The sequence below is a fragment of the Polyodon spathula genome, chromosome 23 (genome assembly GCF_017654505.1).
Source record: "Polyodon spathula isolate WHYD16114869_AA chromosome 23, ASM1765450v1, whole genome shotgun sequence".
Classification (NCBI taxonomy): Eukaryota; Metazoa; Chordata; class Actinopteri; order Acipenseriformes; family Polyodontidae; genus Polyodon; species Polyodon spathula.
The window spans coordinates 1730926-1745925 of record NC_054556.1 but is presented as its reverse complement, the minus strand read 5'-3'; the positions used below and the strand labels follow the sequence as shown (position 1 = coordinate 1745925).

General features: G+C 45.2%; 1 protein-coding gene across 3 annotated transcripts in view; it reads right to left on the bottom strand.

Moving 5' to 3' along the window:
* LOC121298066 (semaphorin-3A-like) overlaps nt 1-15000 on the bottom strand; it is a 58479-nt gene that overhangs the window by 37356 nt on the left and 6123 nt on the right. For 2 of the 3 annotated variants that reach the window (XM_041224847.1, XM_041224848.1), the window contains exon 3: nt 2806-2960. In XM_041224847.1, the coding sequence (XP_041080781.1) occupies nt 2806-2960 (155 nt within the window). Of the gene's footprint in view, nt 1-2805; nt 2961-12171; nt 12330-15000 lie in introns of those variants that run through there. The other variant, XM_041224849.1, reaches the window with a different exon arrangement.

The window sequence follows — 15000 nt, the reverse complement described above, 5'->3', positions numbered from 1 at the left end:
CCAAACCATCTTAACCAACTACTACAGTATATAAAATACACCCCCCCATCCAAACCATCTTAACCAACTACTACAGTATATAAAATACACCCCCCCCATCCAAACCATCTTAACCAACTACTACAGTATATAAAATACACCCCCCCCCCCATCCAAACCATCTTAACCAACTACTACAGTATATAAAATACACCCCCCCCATCCAAACCATCTTAACCAACTACTACAGTATATAAAATACACCCCCCCCCCATCCAAACCATCTTAACCAACTACTACAGTATATAAAATACACCCCCCCATCCAAACCATCTTAACCAACTACTACAGTATATAAAATACACCCCCCCACCCCCCCCATCCAAACCATCTTAACCAACTACTACAGTATATAAAATACACCCCCCCATCCAAACCATCTTAACCAACTACTACAGTATATAAAATACACCCCCCCATCCAAACCATCTTAACCAACTACTACAGTATATAAAATACACCCCCCCATCCAAACCATCTTAACTAACTACTACAGTATATAAAATACACCCCCCCATCCAAACCATCTTAACCAACTACTACAGTATATAAAATACACCCCCCCCATCCAAACCATCTTAACCAACCACTACAGTATATAAAATACACCCCCCCATCCAAACCATCTTAACCAACTACTACAGTATATAAAATACCCCCCCCATCCAAACCATCTTAACCAACTACTACAGTATATAAAATACACCCCCCCCCATCCAAACCATCTTAACCAACTACTACAGTATATAAAATACACCCCCCCATCCAAACCATCTTAACCAACTACTACAGTATATAAAATACACCCCCCCATCCAAACCATCTTAACCAACTACTACAGTATATAAAATACACCCCCCCATCCAAACCATCTTAACCAACTACTACAGTATATAAAATACACCCCCCCATCCAAACCATCTTAACCAACTACTACAGTATATAAAATACACCCCCCCATCCAAACCATCTTAACCAACTACTACAGTATATAAAATACACCCCCCCATCCAAACCATCTTAACCAACTACTACAGTATATAAAATACACCCCCCCATCCAAACCATCTTAACCAACTACTACAGTATATAAAATACACCCCCCCATCCAAACCATCTTAACCAACTACTACAGTATATAAAATACACCCCCCCATCCAAACCATCTTAACCAACTACTACAGTATATAAAATACACCCCCCCATCCAAACCATCTTAACCAACTACTACAGTATATAAAATACACACCCCCCCCCATCCAAACCATCTTAACCAACTACTACAGTATATAAAATACCCCCCCCATCCAAACCATCTTAACCAACTACTACAGTATATAAAATACACCCCCCCATCCAAACCATCTTAACCAACTACTACAGTATATAAAATACACCCCCCCATCCAAACCATCTTAACCAACTACTACAGTATATAAAATACACCCCCCCATCCAAACCATCTTAACCAACTACTACAGTATATAAAATACACCCCCCCATCCAAACCATCTTAACCAACTACTACAGTATATAAAATACACCCCCCCATCCAAACCATCTTAACCAACTACTACAGTATATAAAATACACCCCCCCATCCAAACCATCTTAACCAACTACTACAGTATATAAAATACACCATCCCCCCAGTATATAAAATACACCCCCCCATCCAAACCATCTTAACCAACTACTACAGTATATAAAATACACCCCCCCATCCAAACCATCTTAACCAACTACTACAGTATATAAAATACACCCCCCCATCCAAACCATCTTAACTAACTACTACAGTATATAAAATACACCCCCCCCCCCATCCAAACCATCTTAACCAACTACTACAGTATATAAAATACACCCCCCCATCCAAACCATCTTAACCAACTACTACAGTATATAAAATACACCCCCCCATCCAAACCATCTTAACCAACTACTACAGTATATAAAATACACAGTATATAAAATACCCCCCCCATCCAAACCATCTTAACCAACTACTACAGTATATAAAATACACCCCCCCCCCATCCAAACCATCTTAACCAACTACTACAGTATATAAACTACCCCCTCCCCCCCAAATTCCAAGCAGCACCGCTGGGAGAGAAGCATCCAGCTCTATTACCCAACAAATTAAGAGTGATTTGGGCCCAATTAGCGCTCCCCAGTGCTGGGTGGGAGAGGTTATCTGTGATCTCCCAGTAGAGGGGTCCCGCGCTGAGGCTGGCTGTCCCAGGGCACAGCTGTTTAGCGACTTCCCAAACAACAGCAACACCAGATGCTCAGCAGAGCCACAGTCTGAATTATCAGCCAGTGTGCAGGTCCTGGTGACGCAGTGGCTTCCTGCACAAACCCGGGTTCAAGTCGCAGATGAAATTAGTTTAAAATGATCACATCTTAGCCCTAGTAGCTCAAAGTTTCTTTTCAGTCAGTTTCCGGCTTTGGTACGCCAGCATGGCACCCCAGATGAGAGGAAAATATTCTTCCAATGTGCTTTTAAAACACTCAATGCAGAAGTTATTCATCGTTGATTGATACTCAGTTGTAAATAAGAGAGGGAAGGGCAGCTTTTCATGTTTTGAAATCAACACGTTAATGAAAGGATTAACTGAATATCTGCTGATAACAAAATACCTCTGAAAGGCAAGTCCGAGTTTTTGCACACCACTGCTGTACACTGAACACACCTTTTATTATTAGTCTGTAGCGTGAAACCAAACAAAAAAGTTTCAGAACAATACAGGCTGTGCCTACCTTCTTGAGCCCATGGCTGATGTTGTCCAGATTCGTGGACACCAGGTGGTCCTTGGTGGCAGCATACAGCTTCCTGCTGTCTTCGTCAACGATGATGGAGTGCAAATCCCCAGCACTGAAGGGCAGAGGCACCATCCTGCCATTGCGCACCAGCTCTGCAGAGACACACGACCACAGACACTGAGCGAGGGGGCGGGGGAATTCAGAGAACCTACTGGTTCAGAAAAACACATTTCTATAGGATACCACATACATTTTACCCTTATTTCTGTAAAATGACCAAGATTAGATAGCCCTGGCAGAAAGAAAGTTTACTGAAGTTTACAAAATGCAATCAAGAGATGGCGACCCCAGGGACCGGTCTTGCTGAATCAAGAAGAAACCCCACCAGTACATTTTAAGCACATTTCCTTGTGCATTCTACAGTCCACTGTGATTTGTCTACACCCATGCTGGGATGCAACAAAATTAGTGCAGGAAATGATGTTATAAATATAGGACCTTTCTGGAAAGCATAAATGCTTTGCCTTCGGGCTCATTTACCCAGGAATGAGCACCCCACCATTAATCACTGTCACCCGGGACCTGAATGAACTCGTTGGCCTTGTAGGGATAGAGAGAGGGTGCTGAGGGCAATGGTCAGGGCAGTGTGTTCATCGAGAATGGATTCCAGAACAGGATTCGACACACCCAAGATGATGTATTGCTTTTTCCACTTTGACAGCGCTGCAGACTGATGTCCCCTAATTATGACCGGAACAGGTGTCACGTAACGAACACTGGATTCAAACAAGAATTGACAAGGCCCCTCTGGGTACATGTGACAAGGCAGACACATTCTCAATGACAAATTAGCAGGCTGCTTGCATCTATTCCCCAATCTGAGTTTTATTGGCTCGTTCTCATTAACAACAGGCATGGGAACAGTGCATGCACCTGTAATGGGGTCTGGTCAGCAGAGCCCTCTCTGGAGGCTGGCTTCTTTAACTGCTCGGTGCAGACAGAGCAAATGAGAAAGCTGGCCCGTCTCAAAGCTATTGGTCCAGTGTGAGGCTCGCACCAGTTTGTATAAAATACACCACTCCAATTCCATGCCACTGCATAGTTATAAGATCAGGCTATTTGTGTTCTGCATTATAACCAGAATGAAAGTGCAAGTCGAATGGCATTAAGGGTCAAATGGCACCACCACCATGCTGCGTTGTGACACGTTCTATGGTATAAAGGGCTGTCTGATAAGTGGGAACACTGTGAAAATACGTTTCCCAGGCTTTCAGTTGGTGCTTTTACTGCGGCAGACTTTTATAAGGGAAAGCAATGACATCATGACAAGGATCCTTGCATCTTGACGGCTGACACAGCTCAGATAGCGACGTCGTAGGTGGCAGGACCCTCCCCAGCTCCGGCTCCCTCGGTGACAGTCAGGGTCAATGCTCCTTGATACACGGGAACTGGAAAAATTAAGTATGAACCAGCTGGAACCATTCAGAGACACAAACTACCCCAATAAACAGAGAAACGCTGGCCAGACACTCTGCAGAACCCCTCACTCCCCTCCACACGCTGACACTGGGGTCCCAGGATTGACTCTGCAGAGCCTCTGAACACACGCTCTCACACCCCTCACTCCCCTCCACACGCTGACACTGGGGTCCCAGGATTGAACGGTACTCTTCACCTAAAGACCTTGTGTGCGAGTAGTTCGTCCTGGGTGTAGTGAGTCCCCCCACTCCATGTGCGACTGTCGAACCTCAGTGTCCTAACTATGATACGCTCTCGGACTACTTAGACTTGTGTGCGCCACCGCAGTGACACCCTTGCAAGTACTGTGACCCAGAGTCCTCTCACCTGGTGGACGGTCCTTCCCCTGACCCTTTACAGCTGAGACCCACTGAGTGTCTCCAGTTGGTTCTGGGTTGACAGGGGAGGAACACGCCGACCTGTGACCCCACTCCTCCCCTGCTGAGACACTCCCCGACCGGAGACATCTTACCACGCGCTTGTTCTGGGGACTTGAGAGTGGCGTGTGGACTGTGCGAACTTCCTTGACCCCCAGGCTACTACTAGGGGATACACGCTCTCACAGACCCTCACTCCCCTCCACACGCTGACACTGGGGTCCCAGGATTGACTCTGCAGAGCCTCTGAACACACGCTCTCACAGACCCCTCACTCCCCTCCACACGCTGACACTGGGGTCCCAGGATTGACTCTGCAGAGCCTCTGAACACACGCTCTCACAGACCCCTCACTCCCCTCCACACGCTGACACTGGGGTCCCAGGATTGACTCTGCAGAGCCTCTGAACACACGCTCTCACAGACCCATCACTCCCCTCCGCACGCTGACACTGGGGTCCCAGGATTGACTCTGCAGAGCCTCTGAACACACGCTCTCACAGACCCCTCACTCCCCTCCGCACGCTGACACTGGGGTCCCAGGATTGACTCTGCAGAGCCTCTGAACACACGCTCTCACAGACCCCTCACTCCCCTCCACACGCTGACACTGGGGTCCCAGGATTGACCAGGGTCCCGCAGCATCCCCCTAGCAATAGGTCCACTACATTCTTCACACATCACCAGCGACACTCCCCAAAACTCCTGGAGCGCCTTTTTAAATCGGACTCATTTTGGCTGACCTTGGCATTGGTGCAACAGCAACCCCGAAGAATGGCAAAAGCAATATAAAATAAACCCTAATATATCTGTCCAGCTTTACTTAAAACAGCACAGGCTGGCATGATTAATCAAATACATTGAAATACAAAAGACATTTCCTACAGTTTCTTTGTTCTGGATGTATCTGATACTATTAATATACACTGTATAAGTCAAGCATTTTTTTTTCCAATGAATTTGATACAGTGCACACGGTGTCTGTGGAAGATTAAAACAAAACTAAAAAGATTTTGCATGGGAAGGAAATCACAAGGAGCTATTTAGTTTCAGCAGAAATGAGGAAAACTTCCGATCCTGTTAATAACCTTGACTGTCTGGAAGACCAGGACCCCCTTGATGGCTACAAAAGGAATATCAGGTAGCGGGAAGAGATTATCATGGTGGTTTAAATAAATATATATATATAAATATGTTTTCCTGTGAATGCAAGATTTTCCAGTGTCTAGACTGCAAACTCCCCCGAGCATGAAGACTCTGCTGCTTGTTTTTGGGGCACACCCAGCTACACCCACACTTTAATTATACTGAAAGAGACTCTTGAGAGCACAGGGACACCATGCCGCACACATTCCCCATGCAGGGTAGCTGTGAGATGGAGCAGGTGGTCCAGGGCCCTGTCCAGACAGACACCGGCAGGATATTGGAGTTCCATTCACTGCTGGCTTGTTGTAACAAGGCTTTGTCACCTCATTCATGCAGCCCCCTGCCAGGACAGTTCTTACATTAAGACAAGGGGATCCCAGTGATCAACAGCAGTCACAACCCTGGATTCAGGACTTGCTTTATTCTCTAAACTCCCCGTGGTGGAACGCCTTGACTCTCAGCTGCAAGACTGCAAAGCACTGGGTATCACAGAGCCGTGCTGCCACTCAGTCCCTCCCCGAGTCAGAACATTGATAGAAAAGAACATTCCAAACATTTGGAATGGAATTCTGTGTTCCATTTACTCCAGTGCTAGCAGCAGCAACAGCAGCAGCATCAAGCACAACACAGGATGCTGCACGGTGCTTGAGTTTGAATACCGGTAACCGCTGTGAACTCATGCATGCTTGACGACTATTTGGGGGGAATCTGTGTATAAATCAGCAAAGGCCAACAGTGGGTTCCCATTCCACTATAAAAGCACAAATGTAGCTTTGTGAGCCCTGGCAGGATGGCTGTGGTGTTGGGTTTCCAACGTGCTGAGAGACACTGGAATGACAGGAGTGGAAGGAAGCATACGTTACACCACAAAGGGAGGACTCTTTTCAGACACGATTACCACTAAATGGTTTTGTGTTTGATTTTTGTTGGTGTGGCCCTGTAAGCTGAAGGCAGCCGCAGGCATGACCTGACGTCCGGATTACAGAGTGAAATATTTGAGCAAGGCGACGGGTTGAAGCATTGCAGCATCTGGCTGGCTCCTGATCAAGACATAAGCATTGCAGGGCCAATTAAATTAATACAAGGGCATGTGCACATCTAAATCATGCCTGTCTCCAGGGACAAAGACAGCAGTGATTAGCCATGCTAATAATACACATGTAGAATGAAATGAAATGTTACACAGCATTAGCCAAGAATTTATAAAGGTTAGGCTCGCGTATGGTACCTTGATTAAAATGATAGCAGGTGTTTGAGAAGAAACCCTTCCCTTTCATATCATGGATATCTTGAAGCACCGCTGTAAACAAGGGTGAAACAAGACTTGTATTTTCCAAGTACCTTTAAGAAGTATTGGTCAGCCAGCATTAAAATAAATCCATGCATTAATGTGTTCATTTAAAACAAAGCTGCCTGTCCCTCACCTTTACAATTGAGTACCAATGAGTGGCAGTTAACTTGCGCGCTTTTTAAAAGCTGACTGGAAGTGAATCTCTTGATGGAAGGGGGATTTGCTCTCGTGGGCTGCTACAATAGCTTGTCTTGTCCTGCTTGCTTTCGGAATGCTACCCGGTGACATCAAATGACATCATTAAGGAGCCGGGACAGACTGCAGCGGATATCGGCTTTCCTGTTTACTCCCCGGCACACAACCTCTGGACCTAATGAGCTGCCCTCGCGGAAACCTCCCTGCAGCCAGATCAAAGACAGGGCCAGCCACCTTTAACCCCGGGCCGGAGCTCTGGAGCTACCAGGGGGCATTAAAATAACTACTGCATTGAGCTAACTGCAGACTAGCGCTTGTTCCATTGCGGGACTTTTAACCCTGAGCATAGCGCTCATCTATTTTTACAGCATGCAAACCTAAACTACACTCATTTACAAAAGCTCATTATGAATGAATTAGCGTCCTGACCAAGTCGAGTTCGAGACCTGATGTTTGAATGAAACGCTCGTCTACCAGACTAGGACATGGCTGCAGTTTTACATTTTGAAAAACGCGTTCCGGATTCACATCAGTGTTTACATGTAACCCCCCGAAAGAGAAACCAAGGCAATCAGTTGTCGCTCATGCTGAGCTGTAGTGCTGAAGCTCTGAGAACAGGACAAGCATCCCCAGCTGAAAGCCAAAGAAGGGAACAATGGGGGGTTAATGAGCACACTCATTATCCCTGACCCTGCCTTCAATGGCCTGCCATTTCCATTGCCCTATTGCTTGAACTCACCCAGCTGTTATACTGTTTCCCAGTTTAACAGTAACCAGACCGTCATCAACCTGTGATCCTTTCCAGCAACACTTTATCAATGTATTTGAAATGTACTTTGCAATACGTTTTATGTTATGTTATGCTATATGTTTTGCTATATGCTAGTTCTATATTGTTTAATTCATGCAGTATAGTGTATAGTATATATTGCACAGACCCTGATTAGCACTAGTTTTGGATTACCTTACTTAAAATAAGATGATCTAAGATTAGTGATACCTGGTGAAACGAAGCAGCAATGTAATATTCTGCACACTGTGTGAATGAAAGAATGTTGTTTCTCTGTGTCTCTGTCCTCACCTGATTCTAATCTGTGACTGGTTACAGTATTTAACATTTTCCATCTCAGGGTTATTAATGCTTGTTTCCTATTCTTAACAACAGCGATATCATTTACAGACATGCCGCAATCAAAGAGTCTACTGAAAAGACAAGCTGTCTCTCATCTCAATTATAGTAATGGCTCTATTTACAAGACATTGGCAGAAGTGAGTCTTGTGGACTTCATCAAAGCACTGTAAATCAAAGTAATCCACTATGAGAAGGATGGTGTAGCATTACATTGACGTAGCCCACAAAATCAATATCTGTGAGAGCCTTGTAAACACAGCCGGCATTCAGCAAGGCTGTGATGCAGTGCGGGACTGGATTACTGCTCTTGGGCTTTGCTCTGGTGAAAAGTTTGAGACACTCCCTTTTAAATAATAATAATTATAATAGTGTACTATAAAACAAGAAGAATAACTTAGGGTGATAAACTCAAACGCCTGTCTTGAAAATAGAAGCCATATATATATATATATATATATCTATATATATATATATATCATATGGATTAGCTTCGACTATGTGGAATCCTGTTAGGAACGGCCTTCGACCTGTGAGATATTGTTAGGATGACTGTATCTGTGAGTTAGTGTCTGAAACAAGCATGCAAAGTTTGGAGCACAATCTCTGTAAATCTATCAGTCAAATACACACAGGGGGATTAAAAGGTGATTGGAAAGTGTGTGTTCCTAATAAAGTGGCCACACCTTCATTCCTCAGGACCGATCTGCCTGCACTGTGCATGCTGACTGACTTCATGACGCTATCCCCTATCAGTCACACGACAAGACGGGTGACACAGTGGAGGCTGATTCCCCTGTGTCAGTCTATGAGCACACCCGTAACCTGGCCATTCAAACCCTGCTAAAGCTTTGCATGTAACCATGTTGTGGCCAGCTAACAAACAGCTATCTGCACTGACAGTACTTCATTCTCACAATGAAATCCATTACTAACCCTCTTCTCTTCCCTTTTACAGCCGCAGGGAGCTCGGTCTGCGTGTTTTTTTGCAAACCAGCGCAGCGTTTCAGAGGAGTAAACATTTATGTTCAGTTAATCGGCCAGATGCTTCCCTGGGAATGCTGGGTTTCAGAGCCACATAGGAGTAGATATTTCAAGGGCTGCGTTCCTCCTTCAACCACCCCAAGCCACCATATTTACTTGCAACTAGATAATGGGTCTGGCATTGCGTGCTGTTGTGGATACCCAATGTTAGCACAGTCACCGGGTGGAGAAACATTCTGAATCACGTAAAGACTGATTTAGAGGATGTTTTGTTGACTGTACTTTTAAAGATCGCTTTTGAGAGAGGGTTGGAAGTTTATTTTCACTTTTCAAAGAGTTGTTTGATCTCAGAGGATGTTTCTAAGTACTCTATGAAACAGTCCTGAGTCTACCTGGAGTGCCAGACTGGCAAGAATCCCGAAGCTGGAGCACAGCGGTTTCCTTGTGCCAGTCAGTATTAAACAGCACAAATCCTGCTGGAAATGTTAGTTAAAAAGGCTGCATGGTTGTTTGTTTTTTCCTGTGTGCTTGCCTATAAAGACGAGTTCAAGGCACTCCCGTTCATGCACGCTAAAATGTGATGCTTAACCCACTGCAGGGTCCAGGGGCCACAAATGTGGTCGTGTCACAAAATGGGTTTTCACTGCTTTACAGAAAATAAATCATTCGCAGGCTGCAGGAGTTCAAAGGGAAAATACTTTTCCAAAAAGGACTTCCAGAGAACTCGCTCTAAACTAAAACAATCATCCATAATAATTGCCAGCATCTGTCTGAGCTGATTTTATAGAGGGGAGCAGGGTCCCAACACCCTGCAGAGAAATGTTGAAGCCCACATTCATCTGGAGGTGTGTGGCCCAGTTCAAACTGACCGACAGAATGTTGTTGCAACAGTTTATAGATTGTGCTAATAGTATGAATCACACCTGGGGGTTGACGGGGGGGGGGTTACTGTGAAGTTCATGACCACACATTATGAAAATCCCAGCAGCTGTACTATCATCAGTAGTTTTTAAGCATATCTTGTTAACACCATCCTAAAGCTTTCTAAGACCACTATTAACAACCGATGAGCTAACCCTAGCCCCTCTATCTGAGAGATCTCTGGAGCCTGTAATAAGGGATTAGCGGTGGTGGCCTGTGGGTCACAGACTCCCTGGTGCTGTTAACCAGTAAACCGCAGTGTCACACTGCCACTCACTTCTCACAATCCCGCAGGTCAGACACCACTGCACAGGTCACGTGATGGACTGAGTGAGTTCTAGAATTCCGACTGCCTTGCCTGCATTCAGGCATTCTCAACGTGGTGATTGACAGCCACCCTTAATACTGAGACTCAGCGATTGTCTTTGAATTGTGTCACTGATAATTTGACGTCCCATTTACTGCTGCTACCGGCTGTTTCACCTAGTGACGGGCGTGACGCTACCAACTATTAGGATGCCCTTAAATTCATAGATTGAATCCCTGTAAGGCTGAGGTTCTTGATCCTGTGTTGTCTTCAGTGCAGTTCAGCCCAGTTCAGTTTTTCTAGTACTGGGCACAGCAGTTCACACAGAGGTTAATTAAACTGCCAGCCTGCAGAGTTAGAAAGAGCTTACAAAACTCTTCATAACAACTTTCTCAGTGTGGGATCCCTCCACAGAGGCAGCCCCCCCCTGCAGCTCTAAATGGTTTTAATTACCTTTCACTCACGCTGTCCCACCCCCCCCTCACTGCTTCACCAGCACGACTTTCATTAACTCGGCTCCAGTCACTCAGGGAAGCGCCACCCAGCCAGCCTCTGATCTCAGACTAGCAACAACAGAACTTAATAAGAACTCTGCAGGACTTCTGAGGCTTTGGCTCTCCAGATCACCCACCTTGTAACACAGAGCTCGTTCTGAACGAGGTTGATAGCCCTGCCTCTCTTCCCCCATAGAGATGTTAAGGAGCGGCTCAGTAATGCAATGTGCAGTTACCTTTAGATTTGCAACAGGATAGGTTTGGAAAGGATAGGGTTTTTTTTGGCACCCTGCTTTTAAATGGTCTTAAATTAAAAACTTATTTGGTCATTAGCTTATCTGAACGTGTTCGTTCAAGCAAGGTTCAAGCAAAGTGCTGGCAGGAGATGACCTTAGCTGGGTCTTGGGGGTGTAGGGTTTTCCAGATTGGACAGATAGCTTGGAACAAGGGCTGGTTGGCTCCCTGGAAAAGGTACCACCATTGTGCAGGGTAAAGTCATAAAGTCGGGAGAGCAGGTTCACTTCCCGGCTGTGCAAAGTTGGCAGGGAATGTTACATTGGCTCTGGTGCTCATGCGGGAGGTAAAATCGACAGTTTCTAATCCTCCTCGCCGTGGTACAGTGGACCCTGCTGGCCAAGCACCTGGTGATCTCGACACCTGCAGGAATGGTTTCAACACCCGCTCTCGTGTTGCTGGGAGTACAAGAAGCAATTGACTCGGCTGCGGGATCAGAGGACGCCCGTTGCCCTTCAGCCCTCCTGAGGTGTTGTGGGGAATTGCAGCAGTGAGGGAACATAATCAGACGGTGTAAATGTGGGGAGAAAAACGCAGGTAAAATAATCGGGCACTCTATATTACAATGATTTGCTTTCATATATAAAAAACAGGAACCCAAGTTTTCCATTCCAGGATAGTCCTGGGCACCTTGGTATCTTCAGAGTCGTGAGCGTGACTGAGTGCTTGTGGAAGGCAGTGAGTGGTGGGGCTGTGCTCTCCCTTACCTGGCCCTTTGCCAAGCGGTTCAGGAAGCCGGGACTCACTTCCGCTGGAAATGGGTTTATCTCGTTTCCAATTACACTCAATTTCCTGATCGAGGTCTCCAATAGCCCCGTCCAGAGCATTTCCTCGCAGGGGTGCTGACAAGCCCATGAGCACACATAGAGATCTAGGGATCGAGAGAGAGAGGCCAGAAAAGGCGAGGCTTAGACTGGGAAACTGGCCATCAGTCTGGGCCCTCTCCATTTACACCCTGTCCACAACAGCGCCTTTCATACAAAGAATTATATTTCTTTAGTGCTTGGCCAAGTCAGCTAAATTCACATTCTCATAATCCCACCAGGGACCCATGTGGTGCTGGTGTCTCTGTTTCAGTAACTGATCAGTCCTGCTTTGATTAATTCGATTGTATTACAGTGTAATCGCTATGAAGACAGCAAGCCACCCAATCAGACTCTTTAATCTGAGACTGAATTAGGGTTCATCACATGCCTTCCCAATTAGAATGTTCAGACAGCTGTTCTGAACAGCAAACACACTGACGCTTCCCTGCTTGTAAAGAGTTTTAATTCCAAACCGGAACACCTCTCGTGTTTTTTTAAGGTAAAAATATCCCAGTGTCTAGAAGTATTTCTTACACTATTTTCAGCTTCAGAATCTTCCTTTTTCCTGTGAACATGCAAACAGTCTTATTATCTTCCAGTGGCTGTTCATTGTGAATTTATTTCAACAGAGAATCGTGAATTCTCAGATAAAACTATACGATAACTTTAATGAGCTACGTAGACAAACCATAACTTCGAAATGCTTGATTGTAATTCTACATTAAAACTACAAGCACTACGAGAATCTCCAGCTGAAACGCTTCTCTGCTTGACTTAAGTTTCTTAAAGCTTTTACCTTCTCATAGTTTTTTCCTTTAGGTTTCATGTTCAAAATGAATATAATTTGAGTTTATCAGGAATTCGTTTTGAGTAGGAAAGGAGTGCCAAAGCCTAGTGCAGTAGTTGAGGTCAGCTGTCATTGCAATTCACTTACAGACACTTACTGTGAAGCACTGCCTCCTAAGTGACTTCACGTGCAAGTTATTTCCCTCCTGCACGGCAGAGCTGCTAAGCAGCAGCATGTGGTTTCCATAGTGCAGCGCTGCTCTGCTCCAGCTCACTATCAAAGCAGGAGTGTGACAGGGTCAGGGAGGTCAAGTGGCCTTCCCCTTGAGGTCATCCTACTGGTTCACTGGCTGGACCGGGAGCTTGAACATACCACTGCAGGCTTGCTTTACCAGGCTTGCGCTAAACTGTATTAGACATTTTATTATCTTATAGATATAACACATCTCCTCAGCTCACATAGAACTAACAGAACTATTACCCAGATCAAGTCCAGAACAAGAACAGTGTTTCTCTGTGTTCCACCAGTGGGCAGGGTGTTGTCTCCAAAACGTAGAGCTGTTGGCAGCCTAGCGGTGGTAATTGGGAATCTCGCTTTGATGATGACGCAGGATAAATCTCACGCTGAGAGTAGTGTGCTGCAGAACTGCGTCTCCCAAAGGAAATGAAAAAGAAAGACGCTCCTCTTGTCTCTCTGTCTGTCTCTCTAATATTTAGACCATTGTTAATCGTCCCCGAGGACTGGAGTTGAAAAGCCCAGATTATAATGCGTTGCTTTCAGATGGTCTTTCTATTCTCTTTCTGCTAGGGCAGAGGTGGGGAGCTCTGGCTCCACTGCACAAGTGATTATAGAGTCTTTAATAGGACAGTAAAAATGTCAGCGCCGCAAAGGAGAGGAAAATTCGCTTCCAACAGGCTTTTAAAACATCGACATGGACACTGCCACTGACTGGTGCTCAACTGTAAAGGTGAGGGAAGGACGGCTTGTCTCGTTTTGCAATCAACATGTTAACGAATGGGTTTATTTGATGCCTGCTGATAAACACTTCTCTGAATCATTGCTTGGACAACATTTCTTTCCATGTTAAAGCTAACATTAATTAGCTAACATTAAACCACCCTCCCTCCCTCCCTCTCTCTCGCCCTAGTGTGCAACCTTCCATCAAGAATTCAATCTCTGATGTTCAGTGGACTGTTCCATTTTGATAACGGTGGTGGTGGTGGCAGAGGGGGGGTTCCAATGGTTGATGCCTCACAGATGCACAGCACAGATCGCAACCCAAGCTGAGCTGTCACCTGCAAAGCCCAGTGAACGCACTCCCAAAGCGGGTTCACTCTCAGCAGGCAGAGCGCTGAAATCTCACAGCTCAGCTTGGACAGGAAGATGTTTATCTTACAGTTCTCTTGTTTACAGTAGCAGTCCTAACAGCCGGCACAGACTGCAGATTAAATCATAGTAAGAAACACAGTAAGTGTCACAGTAAGAAACACCACACATCCAATAGCGCTGTATGCATCAAGCGAGAAAGAGGGACACATTCTCAAAGCTATTTCTTCTAACTGTCATTAGATTTTAAAGACTTAATTCTAGGCTCGAATGAAGTATTAAGCTGTTTTTCATTCTTGTGAGATGTTTAACTGGTGGCTTTTATTTTCACTAATGGTGATTTGCAGTAGGCAGCTTTGAGGATCTAGCCCAGCATGTATCCGCTGCCCTGTTACACTGCTGGGGAAGATGGAATGCACAGACGGAATGTTGGAATTAAAAATATCAAAGGTATTAGAATCCAAGGACTGTTCACAAAACTCTATGGAATGTTTTAATGAGCGTACCGCTAAGGACTGAGACCCACCTTTTTGCAAACTGTTTTAAAGAGAAGTTTATTCTCATTTTCCTGAAAACCTGTTAATGATTCAAATCAAATGAAATGCATCAATAAGTAT